At 31.0% G+C, this 25,758-nt stretch overlaps 5 protein-coding genes across 5 annotated transcripts; 1 reads left to right on the forward strand and 4 right to left on the reverse strand.

Moving 5' to 3' along the window:
* Positions 1–413: 413 nt before the first annotated feature.
* On the reverse strand, positions 414–3,819 carry LOAG_02502 (hypothetical protein; the record flags this gene model as incomplete). Its single annotated transcript, XM_003138040.1, has 7 exons — positions 414–485; positions 1,082–1,227; positions 1,373–1,586; positions 1,744–1,921; positions 2,407–2,867; positions 3,113–3,208; positions 3,646–3,819. The coding sequence occupies 7 exons, from the start codon at positions 3,817–3,819 to the stop codon at positions 414–416; spliced, it is 1,341 nt and encodes a 446-aa protein (XP_003138088.1).
* A 4,617-nt stretch (positions 3,820–8,436) lies between these two features.
* On the reverse strand, positions 8,437–13,743 carry LOAG_02503 (TKL/MLK/TAK1 protein kinase; the record flags this gene model as incomplete). Its single annotated transcript, XM_020446023.1, has 11 exons — positions 13,721–13,743; positions 13,367–13,536; positions 12,868–12,973; positions 12,379–12,493; positions 11,705–11,831; positions 10,952–11,066; positions 10,661–10,786; positions 10,368–10,435; positions 10,121–10,193; positions 8,915–8,971; positions 8,437–8,601 (listed from the first exon to the last, which is right to left on the reverse strand). Exons 2-11 carry the CDS (start codon positions 13,534–13,536, stop codon positions 8,437–8,439), a joined length of 1,122 nt encoding a protein of 373 aa, XP_020303584.1. The 5' UTR covers positions 13,721–13,743.
* A 1,280-nt stretch (positions 13,744–15,023) lies between these two features.
* On the reverse strand, positions 15,024–16,373 carry LOAG_02504 (glutaredoxin family protein). Its single transcript, XM_003138042.2, has 2 exons — positions 15,875–16,373; positions 15,024–15,376 (listed from the first exon to the last, which is right to left on the reverse strand). The coding sequence occupies exons 1-2, from the start codon at positions 16,100–16,102 to the stop codon at positions 15,149–15,151; spliced, it is 456 nt and encodes a 151-aa protein (XP_003138090.2). The 5' UTR covers positions 16,103–16,373; the 3' UTR covers positions 15,024–15,148.
* A 717-nt stretch (positions 16,374–17,090) lies between these two features.
* On the reverse strand, positions 17,091–22,272 carry LOAG_02505 (cytochrome b5 reductase 4). The gene is made up of 15 exons (XM_020446024.1): positions 22,142–22,272; positions 21,747–21,846; positions 21,571–21,660; positions 21,120–21,299; positions 20,783–20,954; positions 20,530–20,605; positions 20,043–20,191; positions 19,489–19,623; positions 19,133–19,273; positions 18,745–18,867; positions 18,391–18,532; positions 18,029–18,174; positions 17,775–17,892; positions 17,497–17,574; positions 17,091–17,394 (listed from the first exon to the last, which is right to left on the reverse strand). Exons 3-14 carry the CDS (start codon positions 21,595–21,597, stop codon positions 17,520–17,522), a joined length of 1,464 nt encoding a protein of 487 aa, XP_020303585.1. The 5' UTR covers positions 21,598–21,660; positions 21,747–21,846; positions 22,142–22,272; the 3' UTR covers positions 17,091–17,394; positions 17,497–17,519.
* Positions 22,273–23,486: 1,214 nt separating this feature from the next.
* Positions 23,487–25,444, forward strand: LOAG_02506 (MBD3 protein; the record flags this gene model as incomplete). The annotated part of the gene is made up of 3 exons (XM_003138044.2): positions 23,487–23,756; positions 24,233–24,514; positions 25,322–25,444. 3 exons carry the CDS (start codon positions 23,487–23,489, stop codon positions 25,418–25,420), a joined length of 651 nt encoding a protein of 216 aa, XP_003138092.1. The 3' UTR covers positions 25,421–25,444.
* Positions 25,445–25,758: the final 314 nt, after the last annotated feature.

Consider the following 25,758-nt stretch of genomic DNA (forward strand, 5'->3'; position numbering starts at 1 on the left):
AATAATAATAATAATAATAATAATAATAATAATAATAATAATAATAATAATAATAATAATAATAATAATAATAATAATAATAATAATAATAATAATAATAATAATAATAATAATAATAATAATAATAATAATAATAATAATAATAATAATAATAATAATAATAACAATAATAATAATAATAATAATAATAACAATAATAATAATGATAATAACAATAATAATATCACTATTTTTATTTAACCCAATCAATAGTAATATTACGGATTGCAGAAAATTTTTGCGCAAATTACTCAAATAGCAGTGGTAGGAGTGCAAAAGTATAATAGCGCATTTATGTACAACATATTGAACAATTTAAGATGAAAATTTAATTGAAGAGAAAATTTTGTCAACACAAATATCAACTGCTACAATCAATCTTCAAACCATTCTGGTGGTTTGACAAAGAACACACCACCATCTGTTGCACAGTATGTTGGACAAACCTGTAATTTTGATTAATTACAATTATCAATTGTAATTTAGGTTAATAAGCAAAAATAAGTGATTTCAATTTCAACATGAATTGAAATTTTTTTTTTGGTAATTAGTAAATATTTTACTATCGACCATTGAGCTGGTAATTTTAAATTATTGATTTTAAATTTTTGTTTTTCAACTTTTGATTTTAGATTTTCAGTTTTAAATCCTTGATTTTAAACTGATTCCAAATTCTCGATTACTAATTTTTGATTTCATTTTCACAATTTTGAATCACTGGTTGCAAACTTTCGATTTTAAATTCTCGATTTTAAATTCTTGATTTTAAATTGTTTATTCTATATTTCTGATTCTAAACTCTTGATTTTAAATAAATTGCAATTCTAATAACTCTACTATTAAAAATTGCTGCATTTTCTTCCCACAAAACCGAAATTCAACCGGATATTTTATCAACGTAAGGGCTAAGTAATACGTTTTTCCTTTTTCAGTTCAGTTTTTTTCAATTTGAGGAAAAAACTAGACGAGTATAACGGTAAAATGCAGCGAAAACGGAAAAATTCTTCTATAATTTTTTGGAAAAATGGATAAAATCTCGTACTCCAACATTTCCATCTGGTCCAGTTTTTCCGATTGGTCCCGGTAATCCGGGTGATCCTCGATTTCCGGGTAACCCATCTTCACCTGGTGTGCCACGTTTACCTGTTGGTCCTGGTGGTCCATCAATTCCAGGCATTCCACGTGGCCCTGAAATCACTACAGTGAGAAATATCAGGATTATCACTTTTTACATTTTAAATGATTTTCCAAATATCGCTGGAATTTCTAAGTTGTTTCAATTCCAATTACAAAAGCACTTTTTCATAGTAAAAAAAAAAATGAAAGAACAAACCAGGTGGTCCAGTTGGCCCAGTTTCGCCAGCTGGACCAGGAGGTCCTGGAATGAATGGTGTTGGTGTTGCATCGATCCCTGGATCGCCTGTATCACCGTCCAATCCTGGAATTCCTGGTGGGCCTCTTGGTCCTGGTGGACCAATTTTCCCATCCTCACCATTTTTGCCATGAACACCAGGGATTCCTGTTGCACCTTTATCTCCTGGGAGACCCTGGGAAAAAAAGATAAGCGATAATGTTGTTTTTAATTATCTAAATAATTAACAAACTGTGCGGCACCATTTGTGGTACCAAAAAACATTGAGAAAAGATTTTCATTTCTAGAATAGGCTTAAACTATTTTTAGTGAAATTCTGACCGAAAACTCACCGTTGGTCCTTGTTTCCCTTGTTTACCAACTGGACATGGGTCAGCACACATCTTTTTCATGTCAATTGGTGGTTCACATGGTATACGTGCCGGAAATCCAGGAGCTCCCTGTGTACCTGGAGCACCTTTAAGTCCTTTTCGGCCAGGTAAACCTTTAGGCCCAGGTAAAGCAGAGCAGCTAAATTTTTTCCTAGTATTAAAAATCAAATTTTTTTTTCAATCAATTCAATCTACCAAAAGAAAATATCGTCTATAATAAAATTAGAAAAGAGTTTGAACCAATCGATTTCAAAAATGTATATTTTACGTTCAGTAAAAGAACATACCCAACCCCATTAAATGTTTTGTGTCCACTGCAAATAACAAAAAAAAACCAACAAAGTAATGAATGTGACATGAGTGACATCTCTGGCTATGACTCCTTTGATGATTCATCTAATATGAAGCCTAGACTTAAATCTCATCTTTAAATTTCGCCAGATTTCTGAATCATTATTCTACTTCTCACTACCACAAAAAATCTTGAATATCAATCAAAAAAAAAACCTCAAAACCAAAATGTCTCTAAATAAAATGACCTTTAAGCCATCAATCATTCCTCTTTGATATGACATACTTTATCAGTAGCAATCTCAATTGCATTAATCTAAAATATGATGATACCTGCATTCTCGATCATTGCTATTTATGTTACTTTGTATACTTTCTGTCACAGGTGCATTTGTCACCGATAATTCTTGAAGATAGTTTGTAGTGGATGATATAAATCTGTAAGTACGGAAAAGCGGTGCATTGTCACCAAATTTGGTGGCTACCATACCAGCACCATCGGAATCTTTAGTTATTTTGCTAATAATAGATTGTTTGAAATTAGTTTCAGCTATTTTTGCTTCATTTGATTGACCGATATTTTGTATGAATGTTTGTTTCGGTTCAACTGTATCCGATGATGATGATGATGATGATGATGATAATGATAATGATGATGAGTGCTTGAAGAGAGAAGTTCCTGATGTTGGCACTTTAATCGCTAGATTGCGAACTTTTCGATTAGCTTGTCGCCATCTTTCCTGACATTTCTCATAATTCTGGGAGCAATTCAGGTACTCGAAAATGGTGTTAAGCTAAAAGAAAAATTAATTTAAAAGATAAAAAATACGATGAAATATGAATATTTTTTCATGTAAAAGGAAAATAAAAAAGAAAGATCAAAAATTAGTTCAAAGGTCATTTTTGTCAATACAAATTCATCATCAATAATTAGCAAATATTGCGCTAAGTGAAAGCGGCGGTAAAAGTCATTTCGTGCAAAAATTCAGATCGTTAGTACTCAAAAAGTTACAAAAAGAATGATATTCCTTCTTCTTACTTTGACAATACCGCTTGTTGTATTTCCTGTTTCATTGCTATCACCGTGATAATTCGCATTCATATTTGTGTAGTCGTAAAGGTTAAACGCAGTTTCCTGAAAGGACTAAATTAGCTAAATCTCAAAATTTATATCCGGAAATCCAGTAATAATCATTTCTTGTGATTGATTGAAAATACACTACGCAATTTGGTTTGCATTATTTAATGTTAAAATACCGCCTTTGTTTAATAAAATAAATCTACTGGCAAAAGCGTATTTAGTTGTACCGGATCGGAACTGCTTTTTACCGGATCTGAATTTTGTCATGTATGACTAATTCAGGTTTCTAACTTTATCCGTAAAACAATTCTGTCTGGGATAAATTGTTAGAAAGACTTTTAAAAAAAGCGATAATTTGTCATGCTAGGCTATGAAAGTATGCTTGATCACTTGAGACTATCAATGTTCCAATGATTATTTTAAAAGTGACCATTGACCACATCTTAAGAAAAAATGACCACATTTACAAAATTAGATAATTTTAAGCTTACCTCACAAAAAAATAAATCATTTTGTAGCTGATGATTGATATCATCGATATACTGATGTACAGTTGGTATTAGTGTAATGAATGTTACAAATGGTAGTATGGAAATGATAAGCGCTGTGATAATTGCAAATTGATAAGCTTTCTCACGTCTAACATCCAAACTATCCGGATCCATGTGATTATTAAAAGGTGTTTTTCTTTTCTTTTTTTTGCAGTTCGATTATGCTTAAAATTCAAGCTTAAAATTAATTTTATCAGAAAATTTTGTTTTCTTTTTTTTTTTAAAAGATAATGAATTATGTGATTTACCGGGAAAATTCTTCGTGGTATATATGTGAAATTTATAATGTCAAAATTAAATTTGTTTAGGAAGTATTTTTAGAGAATAAACTTTTTAAAAATTTTACGATAATGGAAAATCTTACCGTCTTTGGGAAGAATTGAAAATGTTCTGTAAATGAATCAATTCGATGAAAATGAATGGATATTTAATTAGCGATAAAGAGTATTTAATTATGAAAGTAATATTTGGAAAAGAGTAATAATTGCAATGGATAAGCGAATGTTTGAAATTATTATATTTGTATGCAAGAATTTATCAATTTTGATTGTCATAAATTCCTGAAAATTTTCTTTTTTTTATTTGAAATTATTTTGATAATTTACAAATATACTTTTTGTAGTAATTTCCATATTCAATGTATGTTTTGGATTGAAAATGAAAATGAAAAATATTGTTAAGAATGAAAATTCGAATATTTTGATGAATAATGATGAAGGAATTCTCGGGATAATCTTTGGTTACTAGATGAATAAATAATTTGCATTTCACATTCCACCCCGATGATTTATACTTAACTTCTTCTTGACCATCTAGTATACTTAGGCATTTTTATTTGTAGCATAAAGCATAAAGTTTAAAAATAACAAATTTTGTTTAATTTAAAAATAAATTTTAGTCAAAACTTTTGCCAAGCACATTAATCACTTTATTAAACACTGATAAGAACAGCTAAAGGTTATTTTCTATTTACTACTTTTTCTTTTTTCTTTTTTTTTTAAATTAAACAAGTTCCTTCTGATGATTAATTAGAAATCATTCCCATAATGCATGTGTCGTTACTTCAGTTGGAACTTATTGAATTGAAAAATTTAAAATAAATATTTAAGCTGAACAATATAAATGGAATAGATTATAATGGAAATGAAAAAAAAAAAGAAAAATAGTTGAAATCATTGGCGCATATATTAGCGTTTGATTGTTGTAAATTTAATTTTTTGACCTAGAAAATGGTATCGTTTTTCTTGCAACAAATGTCCTACATTTAAGCCGGTCATCTTTATTTATGAGAACCTAATTTATGAGAAAACTATTTAACAAATGTTCCGATATGAAAGAGATACTAACAATTCAATGTATACTATGAAATGATGAGAAATTTTGACCTCATCCAATTTCCCAACTTTAAGAAATGACCAGTGTGTAAAATGGTATAAATTAAATGTGAGAAGCAAATTCCCTGTTTCTTTCATTTTTTCTTTCTTTTTTTTTCTATCTGATTGAATCCGTTAGATCCGGATATGGGAACGAATGAGCCGGATAAAGAAGCAAAAGGATGATATTCTAGAAATATTAGAATTAAAGATATTTAGTGAATGTAAAAATGACTTATTTCGGAATACGAATTTCTTTTTGAATGGATTAGATTGAGGACTTTTCATGAATTATTTCAGGAATGTCTCCTATTCAAATCATTAAACTTGTATCTAATCAGAAACCGAAAGAAGAGATTTTTTCTTGATGTTATTACTTGTTGATGAGATTTCAAATTCGCTGAGCTTCCACATTTTTAAATTTATCCTAAACCTCAATTGATATGGTGATAAAGGATTATCATTGCAATAGAAGGTATGTTTGATATTAGATCAGCCTCTTCCATATTAATATGATAAAATATTGCTTAAAAGCGATAAATATTCTTTTATTTGAAAAGAGAATACATCAAACATTTCATGAATTTCGCAACAATGGATCATCAGAATATGTAAAATATTTCGATAATTTCCTTTTTCATTTACAAAGAACTTTGGAAATATTGAGAAAAATAATTTTTCAAAATTGAGTTAATTTTATGACAATTTTAGAAAGACATCAAGTTGATATTTCGCAAGGATAAATACAATGTAGAGGAAATATAACAATTTTTTGGCAGCAACATTTCGCATATCATTTTGAACAAAAAAAAAGAAAAAAAAGGAAAAGATTGATTTAAAAAAAAGGAAGTAAATTAGAACATTCACAAAATTGTCACCAATTGGCAAACAATACAACACATGTAAATCATTATCTCCGGTTTAGAGATGTTGTAAAATATATAGAATGAAAAATGATGGATTTAAAGGGAAATGTTTTGACAATATTTCTGCGCAAGAATAACAAAGAAGGAATGTAACATCTGATGTAACATACTTTAAATTTTTGATTAATTACTTCAAAATTAATCCATTTTTCAATATATTGTATTTGTTGTATGTCAAAAATAAAACTGAAAGAAGTGATAATGTTGCCAATCATATCAACGATATCAAACCTACACATATAGCAAGAATTGATGTTTTAAAAAAAAAAAAGAAAAAAAAAACTGTGCAGAATATACATCATCTTGGCTATGCTGTCGCAAATATCAACAAAGATTAATGAAGCTGAAGTAGATAAAAGAAAAATAAAGTGATACGGAATGAATACAGTTAGATGAATTTGTAATATTCCAAAAAAGAATTGGAATAGAAATTTGGCATAAAACAGATAAAAAGAAGGATTACCATTGTTTACTACCAATTAAAAAAAAAAGATGTGACATAACTTTTATCAAAGGTAGTGTAACATTACTAATTAAATAGACTGAAAAACCCAAATTTAATGAAAAAGGTCAATGAATAAATGAAAAAGACCAGTGACCAAAAAAGGTCAATGATGTCAATATACATACATCATAAATAATCTTTAAAAAAGGATTAATTCTGAAAAGACTTATTCTATAGAAAAATCGAATTATTTCGTCCAGCAATGATTTGTCGTCATTAGAGGAAGTAAGTAATGTGAAATTCTTCATATCGATTTCAAATCCATTCAACTGTTGTAAAAAGTTAAGACTGAGAATTCCAACAACATATATATGTATATGTACATATGATTGACTTTGTTGCGTGCATTTCCTTGAAACTATGTCTTACGTTTCATTAATTTACAACATAAAAAACCAAAAGAAACTGAGGGATGAAGAACAGTAGCAACATATAATCATAAAATGAAAAATCCCTCCTCTGGCCATTAAGAATATTCTATCATTAAATGTAGCTTGTTAGTATTTCTAGTACCAAATAAGGCTATAAGTTTACTCAACACTGCTCAGGTCAATCTTTAATCGTCCTTTTCAGTCTATGCGAATCATCAAATAATACTAATATTTTACAAATAACTTCATCAAGTTTTCAAACTCGGATAACAAGAATGAAAAATACAACCAAATTTCGATTACTGAATTAAAGATCAATTGCTGATCGTTGACAACTCTTACTCATTCATTGACATACTAAATAACTCAAATATTTTCTATCCTACGCTAAATATTCCATTCTCCTCTAGTTTATTTATTCAAATATTCTGTTCTCTTCTAGTTTATTCTCCTATTCTCCTAAAAATCCAACAATGGGTTAAAAAATAATTTTGTTCAAAAAAAATTGAAGAAAATAACAATGTAAGATGAAAAAATAATAATGCTTATATCAAGAAAATAGAAAAAAACATGCCTAATTTCAAAATATTTACAATAGCAATCATCCGCAACAACTTTCTCAAAATCTATTACAGCCATCTCTCTCGTCACCTTTTGTTAAGCGATAGATTGCTAATGTTTAGTATAAAATTTTGAAATAAATCCAAAAAGATATATTTTAAGTAATACTGTTTTACTTACGCCATCTTCAACATATATCCAACAATTCACAACGACCAATCATCGCACTGTTTCTAATTTCAATTCAAATCCTTGCAGAACTCAAACTGAAAAATAATGTGTTGTGCATAACAAATAGCACAAATATAGACAACGATGAATATTTTAAGTAATTGGTAGAATCAAATTAACAGTCAAGTATACTTCCCAAGAAAAAAAAAGGAAAAAGGAACAAGAACGAATTTTCTGAAATAAATTACTGAGTAAACCTTTTCGCGTAATAAATCTGTATAGCTTGCAATATTTTCATATTGTTGAATTAATGAATGTCTGTAAACAGATATTTAAATCCCTTAGAAAAAGCAGAAAAAGTGTTGCTTCATAAAAACGGAATGATTCGCTCAACTTGCCTATATAATTTTCACATTTAGTGTTACTAATTTACATAGTTTTTTAAGTCGTTTTCAGTAATGTTCTTCAGCCGAAAATTGTATTCACTGTTATGAAAAGACAAAAACGTTAAGTTCTCTGAAATATAAAACACTACAGAGTACCAAAAAAAAAAAGTGAGATGTCCTGCTCAAGCTTCAACGTCTTCTTACTAGCTAATTGATAGAAATGACTGATACTGCCTAAGGTACCTTGCTTTGTTCTTAATTTCATGTTTTGCAATTCCATCTGATATTAAATTCCAGTTTTTGAATTCCCAAAATTCCATTAAATATTTAAACCAAAAAAAAAAGAAATGAAAGTTGTAACCATACTTAATCGATTGTAAGGTATTATAAAATGTTAGAAAGATCCCCCTGTTCATGGTTAAGGGGTTAATTATTCATTCATTTATCTAGTTTATCGTAACAGTATGACAGACCATACTTTTTGCTCAGTATTTCAATCTCCTCCACCGAATTGGGTGATAATTCGAGATCAGTTTTCGTAACTGTTTCCCTTTCGATTATGCTACATTCCACACTACCAACTCCATTCTCAGTAGCCTCTTCCTGCAAATACAATTTCAAAAATGAAAGCAGAAAGTTAGGTAAAATATTACTCATTTTAATTTAATAAAATAAGATAAATCAACCACCAATCCTAGATGTTTGTTGAAATTGATAATTGCTATCTTACTTCTATAAAGAAGTTGCATTTCTGGCCCGGTAGCACATTTCGTGAATAAGAAAAACTTTTAGGAATCAAGTAAAAAGTCATCTAAAGAAATTTCATCCACAGCAGATCTAACTCGATTAATTTAACTTTAACATTTCTCTATGCTTATCTATACACTTGTTCGCGTAAATATCAATCGTCACATACCGTTTGCTTTGAATTAGTTTCAAAATACACCAACGGTTCACTGAAATTGGGATACATCTGAAAAATCATACAAAGAATTTATCTTACGACTAATTAATGCTACTTTATATTAGGAACTGGATATACATAATCTTTTCACTAGTCTCGTTCCATTATTGGACGTAGTGCACTTTAGTAGATGAATAACTGATAGCATAATTAACATATGAAATAGTTAACATGGTCGGTGGTTGTAATTCTTGATAAGGTATACATACATTGAGAAATGATAAACATAGGGAAGGACAGGAATTTGGTATAGTCTTGAATTCGTCTACATGTTTTATGGTTACCCAACTGCATCCAAGTTTGATTCCATACTATTCAAGTAATTTAGGCATAGCAGTCTTGAAGACACAAAAATTCCTGTGAACAAACTTTTAAAATGTTTTCTTAGATATAATGTCGAGAATAAATCGTTCGGTTGATAATTGTAGTAAACATCATTGGCTGTTTAAAATGAATGACAGGCTGTTAGCCTAATTATATTACTGTAAAATACATATCACCTAATATTAAAGCATCTTTATAAAGTTTAAAAGAAGACGATAAAATGACCGAAATGGAGTCCAAGAAATAGCAAAACAATATAAAAGTTAAGAAAATGACGAAAACATTCAGTATGTAGACTTATATCAGTAAGAAAGTAAATAAAGATACAAACATCGAAAACAATATTACATGATGTGATACAATTTTAACGAGATTATTTATTGTTATCCAATTTTTAATTAATCATGAAGACAAACAGTATAAAGTGTACGAAGGGACAACATAGATTTTGAAATAAGTGTAACGCTCGCACAGAAATAAGAAGTGACGAGTGATGAGAACAATATAAGTAAATATGATTTTATCCTGATTTTAGAGATTTTCTTCATTCTAATTTAGTTTATTCGTTATTCTTACATTGTTATTCTCATTTTAAAAATACAGTTATTGTTTTCGAAATTCAAACACTGACTACCAATACGACTTGGAAGGAAGATGAATTTATTCTTTAAAGATTAGGATGGACCTGATCGATTAAAAGCTTATTGTTTGAACAGATTTTGAACGATTTACCGCTTAAACAGAATTTAAAAGGCTTGCAAAAATACAAAGTTACCTCAATGCTTCTTTTATGACAAAAAGATTGTAACAAACTATTAAAATGAAAAAAACTACCTTGCAAAGTATTTTTAGTACTTTTTGAATTTCCTTGATGGATGGCCTTTCTTCTGGCAATTTCTGCCAACAGCTGAAAAATAACAAGAATTTTTGTGATTTCTGATTGAATTTGATTAAGATCCTCAAATATTTTATTGAATGAGATTTCAAATTCCATAAAAAATATAACATCATTTTCTAAAAAGATGATAAATAATGGAGGGAAGCACGATTTTACCTTGTACCAGAAGAATGAAACTCTTACCGTTCAATCATTTGCATAAGTTTAGTTGGGATATTTCCAATACGCGGCGGTCTCAAACCCGCGTAAACCTAAAGATTTCTAATGAGAAAAAAATTCAAACATGAAAAATAAATTCTAAATCGAAAATCCAGATTTAATAACATCCTACAGAAAGGCAAGAAATCATTAGCAGGAAAACTGGAATAAAATCTTTAGAAGTTCCTATAATCTAGATCATTTAAAACAATCTCGAACAGACACCATAACATTTTCATTTAATGAATTCAAAACCATGAATTCAGATAAAAACATACGCTCCACAATATTTCTTCGGCATTTTTACAATCACTATACGGCCGCATTCGTGTAATTATTTCCCAAAGGACGATTCCAAAACTATAAATATCTGACTGCTCTGAAGGTGATGAACCAGTAATGATCTACAAAGAAATCGAATTCTGACCTCAAATTCATGCAATTTTCTATGAAATAGTTACATTATTTTTCATTTTCTTAATTCTGAACTATTTCAATCACTTTGACCGAATTTTCACCTTAAATTTCAGACTTAAAGTTGCTCGAGAAATGAAGAAAACACAATATACCTCAGGAGCCATCCATGGTGCTGACCCTTGTCTGTACTCTGTATCACTGTTCATATATACCATTGTACCAAAATCAGCTACTTTAAGCCAATGACAGTTATCATCAAGCAATAAGCTAAAGCAAGAGCAATTATAGTACACACATGATATACAATTTTCTTATGCATAACTATCCGCTCATCGCGTTGGTTAATTGGTATATAAAATGATATTCATGAAATTTTTCGTGAACATTAATTCAGAAATAAAACGGAAACACAGATGAAAATGTAGACGAAATATTATATATGAGTTTAAGCGTTACAAACTGCAACATATAAAATAAAGAAAGTAAATGGTGAAGAAAATTTCATTTTCTATGAAAATTAATTAACAGTCATTGACCAAACACCAAAATATCAATAGCATCAAGTATCAAGAATTATCCATCTGACCTAGGGCAACCGCTTGATGATCATGCAACATAAGATTCTGAGTTTCAGTTTATGTTTCAACAAGTTGTGATATAATTTTCAGGATGGTATGAGAAAGAAATTAATGTTAAACAACAAGAAATTTCTCTTTTTTTGTTTCCATGATGAAACAGAAAGTTAATCGTTAATCGACAAACTATCACTAAAGTAAAAAGTGGAATTTTAGGATCAATCAGAGTTTGGCAATTTCCTAAATTCTTGCTGTTGAAACTTAAATTCCGATGTAACGGTAGACCTATTCCAAAATTCGGCCTAATGGGAAAAAAAAAGCAAATCATACTTGGCAGTTTTCAGATCACCATGTGCAAATCCTTTTCGATGTATGTAAGCCAGTGCATCAACACATTGTGATGCCCAACGAAATGCGTGATCTGCCTTATAACTTATATTTTTTGACTCATGAAGTACTGAAAATAAATTATACTCCTATTTGTATTACCAATGTTATAAGGTGACATATTGTGAGAATGAAAAACTTGATAAATAACATCCACGCAAATACCCAAAACAAGTCTATCATACCAATGATTTAATCTCATTCTTTTTTTTAATATAAATCTAGGAAGGTTGTCATTAATTAGGCTGCTGTTACACGGACGCTAGATCGAAATTTAAGACTTTTTTAATCCTTCTTCAATTACTGAGGTGAAACCTAGTATTTCTATTGCATCAGTAGTACATACAACTGAATGAGTGTGACGAATAACTACTGGTTAACAAAGAATAAATTGCAGTCTGGAGTACTAAGCCACTAAGTCCAATCTATATTTCAATTTTCCAATATGTTTTAGAGCAAAAGTTTTCTCCTTTTTTTCTTTTTTTAGGGGGGAGAGTGAGGGGAACGGATTGAGGATATGACAAAAGGAGAGTTATTATGGAAACTGTGCCACATATTTACATAAATCAAAGTTAGCGTTCGAAAAACAAAAAAAAAGAAAATTCTTCAAAGCTTACATTGATCAAGAGAACCACATGTCATATATTCCATTGCTATAGCATATACCGGACAAACACATGCACCCATTATTTCAACCACGTTTGGATGAACCAAATTTCGCATTACTTCCACCTTAAATGATTGGAAAATCTCGAAATTTCAATGGAATATCAATAAATGGAATTTTAAATTTCGTTAACAGTAATGCTTCCATAAATTTATAATATCTCCTATCGATATTAAACAACATCAAATAAATCTTGATGACAGTATCGGCAGAACCTGTTTTCCGGCGATGAGTGATTGCATAGCAAATGTTGGTTTTAGAAAGGAATCGAAAAATGTTTTGAATCATAACATTCTTTTTTTTTAAATATTCACATTTAAAGCTCAATGTTTCTTTTAAACCAACGATAATATATTCTATATTAATATCACTTGATTGTTTTTAATAAGATTCAAATTAAGCAGCACTGAAAATATAAAACCTAAAAGAAATATAAAACCTCGTGATAAAAGATTCCTCGGAGAACATCATCAGTTGAATTGATAACTTTTAAAGCTACTGTTACTTCTTTGCACTCCGCCTTCCATACATCGCTATAGCTTCCTCTAAAAACTAACATAGTTTTTTTTTCATCCGATTTCGGAATATAACTTGAAATCACATCAAATTTCATCAGTCCATCCCTAGTCATACTGGGTATACAGTCATGTTCTACTGAGAGATGGACCATTTCAAATGACCAATCAATCCTGACAACTTTTTATTAAAAAAAGTCGTTTTCTATAGTATCACCCAATCTAATAAATTACTACAGAAATCATAGCTATACTTTTTCCCCGAAGTCAGATTACATTTATATTCCAATCGAATAAATTTATATTCTCAACAATTTTTTCATTCCAGCCATAAATTCATTACTTGAATCCTTCTTTTCCATAAAGTTCAAGTAATGATATGAAAAGAAAACAGAAATAACCAGCACAGTGCAAATAACCTACCTCCCTAATAAACACTGTAATTTGAAACTACAAAAGTCGACATTCAAGAATGGATCATCATTGCAACCATCAACAATTGTTAAGGATGATAAAGATTTATTACCAACACTCTTCAGTTCTTTTCCTTCCACTTCCTCGCCATCAATTTCTAGTGGTGGTAGTAAGTCCATCTAAAAACAGAATTTGATCGATTTAAACAAATTTATGAAATAAAAGAAAAAAAAGATTGTCAAGCACTCAGAAAATAAGGACAATCCTTATGCCAAATTTCATTTAAGGGCAGATAGATGTCAACGCTAGACAAATCCATCGATTCCTGTCAAGAAATCTCCATAAATTTTAATTAAAACTTACCTATCGTTTTAGGAATTGTTGAGAGATGATAAGGAGTGGTATAAATGATGCAACTTGTGCCGATTGTTGTAATTCTAGTAGTTTTTCGATTCGCGCAACTGATAATCCTAATTAAATTTCATGAAAATTTTCTTGACAGGAATTGATATACTTATAACCAATTATTTCCATTTTGACTTAAAATATGACCAACTGAATTATTTGCATCGTGATTTTAAATATGATCCATCTCAGGAAAGTGTCAGTGATTTCAGAGAGGAAAAAAAACACATCAAACTGTTTATTAATGCGAAATAAGATGACAATGATCGCACATCATCCTTTTCAGCAAAACATTTTTAACACATACTGATGACAAAAATTTTTGATACATATTTCATGTACTTTCACAGGGATGTAAAGTAAGGTATTGTAAAAGCGAAATAATTTTGGATCTAAAAGAAGGATGAAATTTAATTTACACCATTTTCAAAGTTTGAAAAGAAAGAAAAAGTAAGACAGTGTAAGCTAACAACCAAGAATTAGGAAATCCAGACACCTAATTTCTTTAAGAAAGATTCAATGTCATCGAACAGGATGGATTTAACACAGAATGCTGACTGTTTATTAACAATAATTAAATGTTTTTTATTAATCTTAAATGTGATTCAGTTTAATCTAAAATGATTTCATTTATCTTATCTCGGATAAGTTAAAACTAGCTAAGAAAAACAAACTTTAGGGAAGCTATTGAATCTTTTTCTCTTAGCATATGAGGATGTTCTATGAAGAAAATTGATGAAATAGCAGCTGAACACGGGTAAAGACCGACATATACCTCTAAATAAAGTCTAAATACTGAAGATATAGAGAAAAAGACCTATGAAATCCAATAGGTTAGATTGAAAGTTTACTAACCGGAGCAAAATGAAAAACAATGAAGTGAATGAATAATCACGTCATAAATTGGAAGTAGCCAACTTAGAAGTGAAAGTGTAATTAACTAAACTGCTGCATTTTCTTTACATTCAAATTAGTTGAAGTCAACAATTGAGCTTCAATTAAATTAAATTGAATCTGACCACATAAGTTAAGTCACTAATTCCGCTAAATTCAATTTCTTTTCAATTTAAAAGATAGCATGTATCAAACACCTCACGGAGCATTGAAAAAAAAAAAGAAAAAAAAACTCTGAACGAACCCAAACCTTATAATCCCAGATGTCTGAAGTAAATGACGAAGAACTACTGTCAATCGATACCCATAATGCTGAGAAATCAAAAACCGGGAAAACATGTTGGTTTTAAATCTTATAAAAGTTTTACATTATGTCATTGAAAAAAGGCGGCATAAATCAAGAGAAAACAAAAGCACTACATGTGAATAGCTCGAAAAAAAATTACCATAAAAATCCTAAATGGAAGAAAAAAATCATTGAGGAAGACCCTTTCAAGAAAAATTTAACCACATAAAAAGCATAGCTATGAGAAATTTTTTTTCCGGAGAAGATCGACATTTAGCAATCGCATTTAGTAACATTCCAGCGTTTTTTAATTGCTGCAATTCCGTAAATCCACCAATGAAATCACCACAAATAAATATCTGAGGTACCGAGGTTTGCTTTGTGATATTAATTAATCCATTAACATATGACTGATGGTTAGCTGGGAAACGACGCTGGAAATACAGTTACACTATATGATCACAATCAAAATTTATAAAAAGAAAATATGACAATGAAGTTTACAAATTTTCAGTTAGAATTTAACTATGACTACAAAATGTTTCACTCAAAGACAGTAGTATACGACTGGTGTTCCATAATTAAAAGTGAACAGTGGATGTCAAGATTTACTAAGGCCACCTGATCAACAAGTTTCTTAGAAGAACTGATAAAGTTCTCATTTCTATCTGTTATCCAAACTACATTAGTTTTGGTCATAATAATTTCAAAAGTGCACTAATTTATCGATAGTTACTCGCAGTTACTTTACTTAGCAAAAAAGAACTGCTTGGGTTCTTCTATCCGACCCAACGCTTCTTGATATCTGCAAGTAATAATCATAATTTTAACTTGTGTTTTATCTGACAACGCAGTACAAATTCTGAATTTAACATGAAGGCGAGGAAAATTGGTATCCTAACTTCGGTAATTAACAGGTTCGTAAAATTAACCTGATGAATATCCAAGTTGTTTTCCTTATATTCGATCCGTTCCTTATCTAGTAACTGCTTAGCTCTCACACAGTATGGACATCTTGGCATTGTGAAGATAACTACTGGGAAATGTATCACTTCCTTCCGAATACTTTCTTCATCCATTGGTGAAGGTGTGGACAGAAACTGACCCATTCCTATGGTGAAGCTGAAATCTTTAAGGACCTTTAATATTCTTGAATTCATGAGAGCTATCGTTTCAGAAATCGATACAACAATAAAAACACTTCATTGCGAATACGAGACGAAGAAAGTCTTCATATGAACTCCAAAGACACTGAAACAGATTTAGAGAAGTAAATGCACAAGCTTGACCTTTTGATCCCATGCAATGCTTAAGTACATTAGACAAAGAACATAGAAAGACAACTGAATCAACCTCACATCATACATTTCAACAAATGACCACTTCGAGAAAGCGATCACTAACAATTTCTTATTCCTAGCACGAAATAACCAGTGAAAATCGTTAATGGATAAGCACTAACTTCAAGAAATGATCCAAGCAGAAACATCATATGAAGATCTGAAAAAGTCTTACCTCCTCCTTTAAAAGCAAATATATCAATGGCTTAAAAATCTCAAGAAAAAAAAAAGAAAAAACTAGCTTTTTCCATATCGCTTTTGATTGGATGAAGAAAACGGTAGAGGATTTAAAATCCCAAGTTTCAATTCGATACTCACTATTCCAAGATCCCCATTTTATAATTTATTGGTAAGATATAGATATTTCATAGTACCATATCTTTCTAAACAGTGATCGAACATTGTAGGATGGAAACAAACTTTATCCAAACTGAAGTGGGCATATTATACCTGTATGGATCAGAATCAATATTTGCTGATAAACGAAGTTACAAATGTGTATATTTATGACAGTGAAAACTTACGACTGATGGATTAAATATATAAATGCTCTTGAACATGACTGGTACTAATATGCATCACCTAATATGCATAATAATATGCATCACCTAATAATAGTATAATAATACTAATATGCATCACCAATAATCGGAATTTCATGAATTTTGGACCATCAAACCCATTATTGAGCAATTCCTCTTCTGGTTTTCTTTCACCAAATTATTTTAGTTGAATCTTGCAACTAGGCCTAAACCGCAACCAAAACAGCTAAGTACAAATTGAGAAAGAGCATATTGAAAGAACTTTTGTTTTTATCAAAAAAGGAAAGTGATGGACTAAGTAGCAATGAGGTACACACAATGAAACTTGAAGTACAGTCGTGAAGGTTTCTGAATATTCGATTTTCATGGAGCGAAATACGTCATTACAATACATCACATTAAAATTTCTCAAAGGATGCCTTACATGAAGAATCGCATTTCAAGGAGAAATCAATAAGCCTTAAACAACGGCAGCAGATTATTTTATGCATTATATTGGAAAATGATTAACGGAACTCGGTTTTTCTATGCAATTTTCATGTCGGATGAAGAAACCAGAAGATACAGTTCCTGAAGAAAATGTTACACTCTTTAGCATAGAGGATAAACAAAAGCCTAAATTAAATATATCTTTAATGTAAACACTATTCCAATACTTTTAAAGCATCTTACCTCGAACAAAATGGCTGCCTCAGCTAACCTTGGAAAATGTAAATGTGTTGCAGTGGCACTTCTAATTCTTTCAGCAATCTGAAACAAAATTTAGCAGAATTTATTGACTTTTACCACAATCCAGAGAATTGACTTAGCATGTGATTGCATCTCAATAACATGTGGAAATGTCGTACTGAAAGTCGACTAATCACGAGTCTTTGTACACGGTTTATATGAAAAAGTCTCATTGTAGCGCTGTATCATTTAATAGATTTTACTGATTAATATGTACTTACTTTGCTGCAAGATCAGCGAAATTCTCTGGTCCACAAATCAGTATTCGATAACTGTTTTTTTCAGTGGTTCCATTAATATACTTCGAAAGTATTTGTTTTGAAATGATACCTAAACAACCTGAATGTAGATAAATTTAATTCTATCTAGTTGTTGCAAAGCTACAACACAATCCAAATTTTTGTTTGGTATCTCAGAAATCTTCTCCATAAAAGATATCCCTAGTTTCTTAACACAGGTTATCTTCACAACAAACCTTTCTCGCCATCCCATTTTTTGTCAGCTTGACTTAAACAGTGTCTTATTTCCAGCAAAGGATGATTTAACGGTATTTCACATTTCGCAAAATAGTCATCTGATGTAATGTCTATCGCCTTTTTGTTGAAGATAATTATAGTTGCCCTAAAAAACTTGCACTTCTATGACATACAGGACCAGAATAATTAAATCAATAGCTAAGTCAACTAGTCAATTAACCAATAATTAAACTAGTCAGATTTTTTGGAAGGACATCACGGATATTTTCCACATAATTAATAAAGACACTTAAAGACATCTGAAATAGATGTGCGTCTAATTTCCTTAAATGAAACACACAGAAACCACAGCAAACCGTACTTTTTCTTATTTTTCAAACGTTCGACTGTAAATCGAATCATAGGTGTTAAACCTGTCCCAGCTGCCAGCATTAGCATGATCCCAGCACAATCTGGCCGCACATTGAAACATCCTAATGCATCGCTAATTTCAATTAAGTCCCCTTAAAATAATTGAATTTTGGAGGTTTAATTGATGAAAGAAATGCGCTACATTATTTGAACAGTACTTTAATTCTCTTGTAGGAAGTCATTTTGTGATATCCTACGTGCAATCTATTACCGGCAGAAACAATGCATTCAAAAGATTCGGATCTAAACCGTTCACTTCGAAACACTTGAAAACATAAAAAACCAAACGGAACCTATAACTAACCGCATTTTTTGTTGCGCAATTTTGATGTAAAAATACCATTTTTATAGAATTTTATCATAAATGAGATGAACTGCCCATCCTCCGATATATGAACCGGAGTATATGGACGTTCGATCAAACTTCCTGCAATAGAAATAATATAAAATTTTCTCCCAAATCTAGTTCGAATCCTTTGAAACAATTATTTCAATCTAAAAATTCCAACTTCGGATGTTTCAATTTTCGGATCGAACTCCCAAAGTCACTTGACTTGATATTCACTAGAACTTTTCTGATACAAAGTAAATTCTTTGAGTCTTTAATCTCAAAATGAAATCTAATACAAAGAAGAAAGAGTCCTTAAAAATTCATGTTGAGCCATGTGAGCAGTACTTGAATAAGATTTTACCATTAACGCAGATCCGCAACAGAACGTGATGTCCTATGGGTATCATTAAACGACAGTGAGAAGTAATTCGCAAAACAACCGATGCAGTATCATGTGTTACATCATACATTGCAAATATCTCACCATTTCGGTATTTCAACACTAAAATTAAAGGATTTTTAAAGTAATGGAATCCAGCATGTGTTTCTAACTAGGAAATATTAAGATGTTTACATCTATAATATCTTCATTACACATATAGGTAAGTGATGTTTTTAAAGACCATTTAAATTTTAGAGCTATGAATGGAAGAGATAAAATATCCGCTGCTTATGGAAAAAAAAAGAAAAAAATACCTGGTTTATAAAAAAAAATACCTGGTTTATAATGATACGATCCCGAAGCCCACTGACGAGTGATTTTTTCACCAATCTTTTTACATGACAAAAATATTGTTTTACCGTTAATACTAACACGAAAAGGTTCATCAAAAACAATTGCTGATACTTCTGCTGCAATAAAATCAAAAGATAAAAAAATAAGACTTCGTAGTAATTGGAGTTCCTGCACTTTCATCTACAGAATAATCATCAGGAAGACAAAGATGATCTTTTATTTCTCAAAGCATTTCAAGGAAGAAATGTATTTATTATGCAATGTACAATATGTTCTCAGAATAAACGAAAATCGCGAACAGAAAATCAAAGCCCCAAAAATATGCTAATGCTAAATAGATGGAGATGAGAACCAGTCCTCAAACTTTCACCTTTCTATGTTAACTGGTATTTGATGAATATGGAAACATAAAGATTTGAATTTTAAGTGTAAAAAAAACAAATGAAAAAAAGGACTTAAGTATGAATAATGAAAGTAAGAAATAAAAGTAAGAATGTATAGAGCAAAGTGAACAGAACAGTGGTACAAAACTTACTCCATTGTAATGCCTCTGTTTTACCGGAAGAAAAGTGCAACAAAAGTCTCAATACATTCTCCATAAATTCCAAGGATACATTTTCATCCCTTAGCTGATCCCAGTTCGGACAGCTTAAACATAATTGACCGTCAGAATTAAATTCTGCCCTAAAAATAACAATATTAAACAAAAAAATGTTGGAGAAAAACTAGACATCTATAGTTTTTACATGCCTTGTTCTGGTTGTTGTAAGAGAACAGACGGAGAAAAAATACAGAAGGCCTGAGTTGCATTTATAAAATAAGTATCGTTAAGTTATATACAGCCACCAGGTTATATTCAGGGCATATTTGTAGCATATCAATTAGCTATAATTAGCGGAATACAAAACATGATTGCTTCCAAATCAAATATTTTCTCATGCATTTACACATAATAAAAAATTAAACCACTTTATTAGTCTGTACAAGAATAATCATTAAGAACTACCGCTGAAATACCTCACCTTACTTTAGCTGTTTCAAAATTAACGATGTTTGAATTTGTTTCTTCATTAAAATTCGCTGCTTTCGGTTCGGATACTGAAAATAGATTTTCAGATTTTTTAGTTTAAAAGAAATCAATTTTTCGTATTGCTTTAAAACTGATATTTAATAAAATTGGAACATTAGCTAGAAAATCACAAAACTTATTCTCGTCATGTCGCAACATTTTTTATTTTAAAGATAGGATGAAAAAAAAAATTCGAAATGCGATACATTTACGTCTGTCACCGTTGAAAGTTCCAACAAAGCACGTTTTCAGCATTGTGTCATAATTAACCCAAGAATGGACTTTGTTAAAAAGACCCGTACCATCCGTACCAGCAGCACGCATTAATTGTTCAACACCACCCGGGTGAAATGCCAAATAATCTGTCACATTGTACACCTGACATCATCATTATCAAAGTTGGAACTTAAAGATAGGTTAATTTTTGATTCGATAACAATCTGTCAGTTATTTCGTTTTTCACTGCAGAAATTTCAAATCTGGAAATGAAATTCCAGGTCGAACAGTAAATTCATCACAACAACAGAATCCTGTGGTAGTTACCTTTTCACCGAGTAAAATCCAACAATCGTCAACACTTGCATGCTTACTGAGTTCAACATCATCGACACCTCCTTTCATCGTCGCCGCAGTACTTTTAGACGATGTCAGCTTGATCCAATCCATTAAGCTTCGACCATGTGTAAGGGTAACATTCCGGCGCTTCGTCTCGGAAACTTTATTCTAAACAAATGAAATTATCAGGAAAATAATTGAAAAATATTTAAATTTTCTAAATTTCAACCACAATGTTTATCAGTGTTATTCTAAATTAGACATAAAGAAAGTGAGAAATAAATGAGAAAGGGAAAAAAAATATTGAATGAGAGAGCGGAAGATTTATATAAATTTTTTGATTGCTAGAAAAAATTTAAAATTAAAAAAAAGAAAACAAAAACAAAAACAAGACAAACTGAAAATATTAAGACAAACAAAAAACGATATATATTCCCACCTGAGAAGTTTGTGGAACAGATAACATTACTGATGGACTCACAACGCTCACTCTATTTCGTGAATAAACTACAGTATCGAATAATTCCTTCTGTAAAAGAATTCTTTATCAGATAATTATTTATTGCCAGTATTGCATTCACTAACGTTTGAAATTCTTCGAAATGATTAACCTACTAAATTCTTTTGCTTTTCAATTTATTCGATGGGATATATGAGTATTATGAATCAAATCCTGGATAAGCACTTATGACTTGTCATACACGTGAACTTTAACCTGAAAATCGGCAAGTACTGTTTACTCCTACAATTAAAATAAAATAATTTTGCACTTTTCAATGATGCATGCCAATTTGTTGAATGACACGTATGACGTTTTGCTACACGTTGTGTGGATGTTACGTTTTGATATACGTAAAATACGCCACTTCCTTATTCTTTTCTACTTTTTTTCTCGCTAGAAGTACATTTGGCATGTTATCTTGTAATATAATCTCCTATGTTAAAGCTATGTTAGACTGTGTTAAATTCCGGACGGTGATTCTTCTCTCCGAAAAACCATTTTTATTTACCTCGTTTCGCCAGTAATACATTTGACATATTATCTTGCAGCACAATCGTTTATTTCAGAGCTATATTAGCCTGTGTGAATTCCGGATAGAGATTCTTCTCTCCGGATAATAAATACCATTTCCGTAAGATCTGTCTGTGGAGGTTAAATTACCATAAATTATGTATATTTCTTTTGTCGTATTTATTTATTCCAAATGGTCGCTAATTTCAATGTTCTTAATCCATTGAAATGAATGCAATCGCTCTTCTTATAATTTCACGAAAAAAAGAGACGTCATTTTTTTTTTAATATGCACAATGTAAATTTCAAGTTTTACTTACCCAATGAAAGCACGGGAAATAACACGGCATTGTATACCTGGCAAGAACATTCTTGTCATCATTCCGGTAACCGGATAAACGGAAGAGCGGAGGATAATTTCAGCATCTTCATCAGCTAATTAATTATTTTCCTTCCAACAATAACTCCCACCATTCTCGTCATTGCCGTCATTCCCGTCATTCACAGTTGTCACGAAGGATTTCCCGCAGCTATCTTTATCTCTCTGTCCTCTTAGGTGTAAATCCCTCTCTCTTTCTCACCCATTCATTTCAGTGTATGCTGTCTCTCTCTAACTGATGTACTCTTTCCTATTCCATCTTCTATGGCTATCACGAAATAAGAAATATTTTGATGGCAAAGTTTTTTTTTTGCATCCATAAATTCTCTCACGGAATGTTCTCAGTTTATACGCTAGTTGTCTGTTACCCTCCGAATTACTGTTCTCTCTTGCAAAGCGCACATCTTTTTTTTTTTGTCCCTCAGGATTTCAGGGATGAGGGACTGGGAGATCATGGTAATTTGCTTCGGTGGAATTCGCTAGTTTCTTCTTAAATATTTTATTTGTTAGCAGGGGATCGCTGCATCAGATTGAATGATTGCAGGGGTGAAGAAATAGCAAGTAAGTAGCAAGTAATTGAGAATTGATAAGTAACTAATAATGATGATAATTCTAATCAGTATTATCGTGAGAGCTTTGCCTCATATGTCACTTACTTGTAAGATATAATTGGAAAGGTTGCAAGCATTTTAGAATTCATTAGTGTTAAGCTCTCCCGGCATACAGTTTTTACCTGAATCTCAGATAAGCTTACATTGTCAATTACTGTGTTCACTTGTGTTCACAAATTGATGCAGCAGTTAAAATAACCAAGAATTAGAGGACTTTTGACGGCTAGATGTAAATACGATATATGTGTAGATAAGGTTACAATCGCTGATAGATCGCGATTATTCAGGGCGGAAATTAATTTTCAAACTGATTTTCAGGTTTGACTTCGCTAGACTTATTCCTTTCTTATCGTATGGGTCGTACAAAGGGTTCCGAAGCAGGTAATTTATCGGTGACAAAACGTGGCATGAAAGGTAACAAAGATCGCGGAGTTGCGGTAACTGCAAAAAGTGGTTTTGATGGACCGTTGAATGCTCCATGGCGTAAAACGGTATCCATTTTCAAGCAACCTGTTACATTGGTACATACGACAAGTCGTGAAACGAAGAATCCTACCAATGAACAGTTACGACGTGTTTGTACATCAAGTAACTTGAAAACCAGGGCTGATAAGCCACGACAAGTTAGTGATTTGGATAATTTCGACACTGGCCGTTAAGCTTTGGTTTGTATAATTTTGTGCTGTTTAGTAGGCTTAAATTCCAATAACATTGTTACCATTTTTTAAGTTTTAGAGAAGAAAATTTGAACCTATTTATTAATATCTGCTGTAGATGACTTCGGAATTTTAAGATTCGGTTTAGATGATCTTGATACTTTCAAATTAATAAGTGGGAAACTCTACAAATCCTCGACACCATATAGGTCCTATGAACATCTGCCTAGTTCAGGGTGATTAGTACGGTAATAAAGACTGGTATACTTTGCGTTCATTTTTTGCTCCTATGCTTTTTTCATAAATTTTATAAGAGATTTATTTTCCTTTATGTTTTTAATGAAATTTTATTCTGTGGATGGCCAAGGCAAACCCAGTTTTGATCATTATATTTATGCTGAACTTTATAGCATATATCACGCAGGAATGTTCTTTTGTTTTAGTTGTATTGGGCTAAATCATTGGAAAATCTATGTGCAATGGTACCAGTTTGTAATGCTGACCGTATAACGATTAATGATAATGAGCATATTGCTCATAAATTAGATCTAGCCGGTAAAATGGAACCGGCTTTAGGGATTATTGGTACTGATGGTTCAGCAGCATCGTTATGCTCCGCATTGCATGGATTTGGCGCCTCAGTTATTACTGGGCAAACTGCTACTAAAAAGCAGCTCGAATCAAACCCATCGGTCAATACTAATGTTGACCAACCATTTATCCAAGTAGGTTCTTTTGTTCATCTCAAAATTAGAAGGGATGGAACGATTTAATTTGGCTAACGGCTTGTAATCTGAAAAGATTTAGTTATTTTCAAGTAATTCTGAGATTTTGCTGTCGTAAAATTCTTTTTTTAATGGGGTATGAAAGATTTTAATTTAAGTGGAGGAGTGGGGGTAGAAAGGAAATCCAAATTTATTTCGAAACTATATTTTTCGGGAGGAATGGAACTTCTACTTGCAATAGTTATGTAAATGTGTAGTTTTAAGTTTCAATTACCTACAACAAGGGTTATTTAGATAATCCTTTGTATTTAATCCATCAATATTATATCAATATTAATGAGCTAGATTCAGAAGTAGATTTGAATGCAGATCAAATTTGACGAGTTAGATCCAAAAGTAGATTGAAATTCACGGGTCTTATTCAAAAACAGGTTGAAATGGAGTGAGTTCTGATGACTTTAATATTATGCATAAGTTAGCATTAACTTCAATTGATACCTTATGTGTCTTGATTCATTCAAAATTGCATGAAATAGGGTTTCCAAAGATTAGTTCCTGTAAGCCTTCAGTTACCTTAAAATTAATTCCGTGGTGCTTAAAGGCTTGAATGAATTATCCTGAATATTTTGAATTCAGGAAAAAGGTAGAACTTGAGCAACTTTTAAAAATATGATAAGCGTAGTAATTGTCTTAATTTGTGGTTAGAATAACTTTAATAAGTAGTTGGCATATGCTTTAAAAGCTTATATTTGAATAATGAATAATTTTCAAGATGAAGATGATGTGAGCAACTTCGTTTTTATTTAGGCTATGTCAGTTAGTGAGCAGGACATCCAGCAACAAGAGCGGCGCGTCTTGGATATGCGTAAAAGATTGCAGGAGGCTCGTAAGCATTTTCACGTGTAACATTTTATTTACTTCCAATTTGAACAGGAATACTTTTAAAATTTTTCAATTAGTATTTAATTTTTGTAAGCATTTTGTATTATTATCGTTTCTTCTTTTTTGCTAGCCGAAATTTATTATGTTCAAAATTTATCAGCATCATACTTTGTTGCATTTTATTTAAATTAAAAGTTTAATTTGGCTTATGACCTGAAATAGGTTACTGGTCCAAAGTAATTGTAAATCCAATTTGCCTTGATATTTCTGACATTACTAAATAAACTTTCCAAAGAATGAATTCCATTTCCGGTTATAAGCTCTGGGGCTTCAATATGAATGATAGTTTGATGCAACATGAC

This window comes from Loa loa (assembly GCF_000183805.2).
Source record: "Loa loa unplaced genomic scaffold supercont3.406, whole genome shotgun sequence".
Taxonomy (NCBI): Eukaryota; Metazoa; Nematoda; class Chromadorea; order Rhabditida; family Onchocercidae; genus Loa; species Loa loa.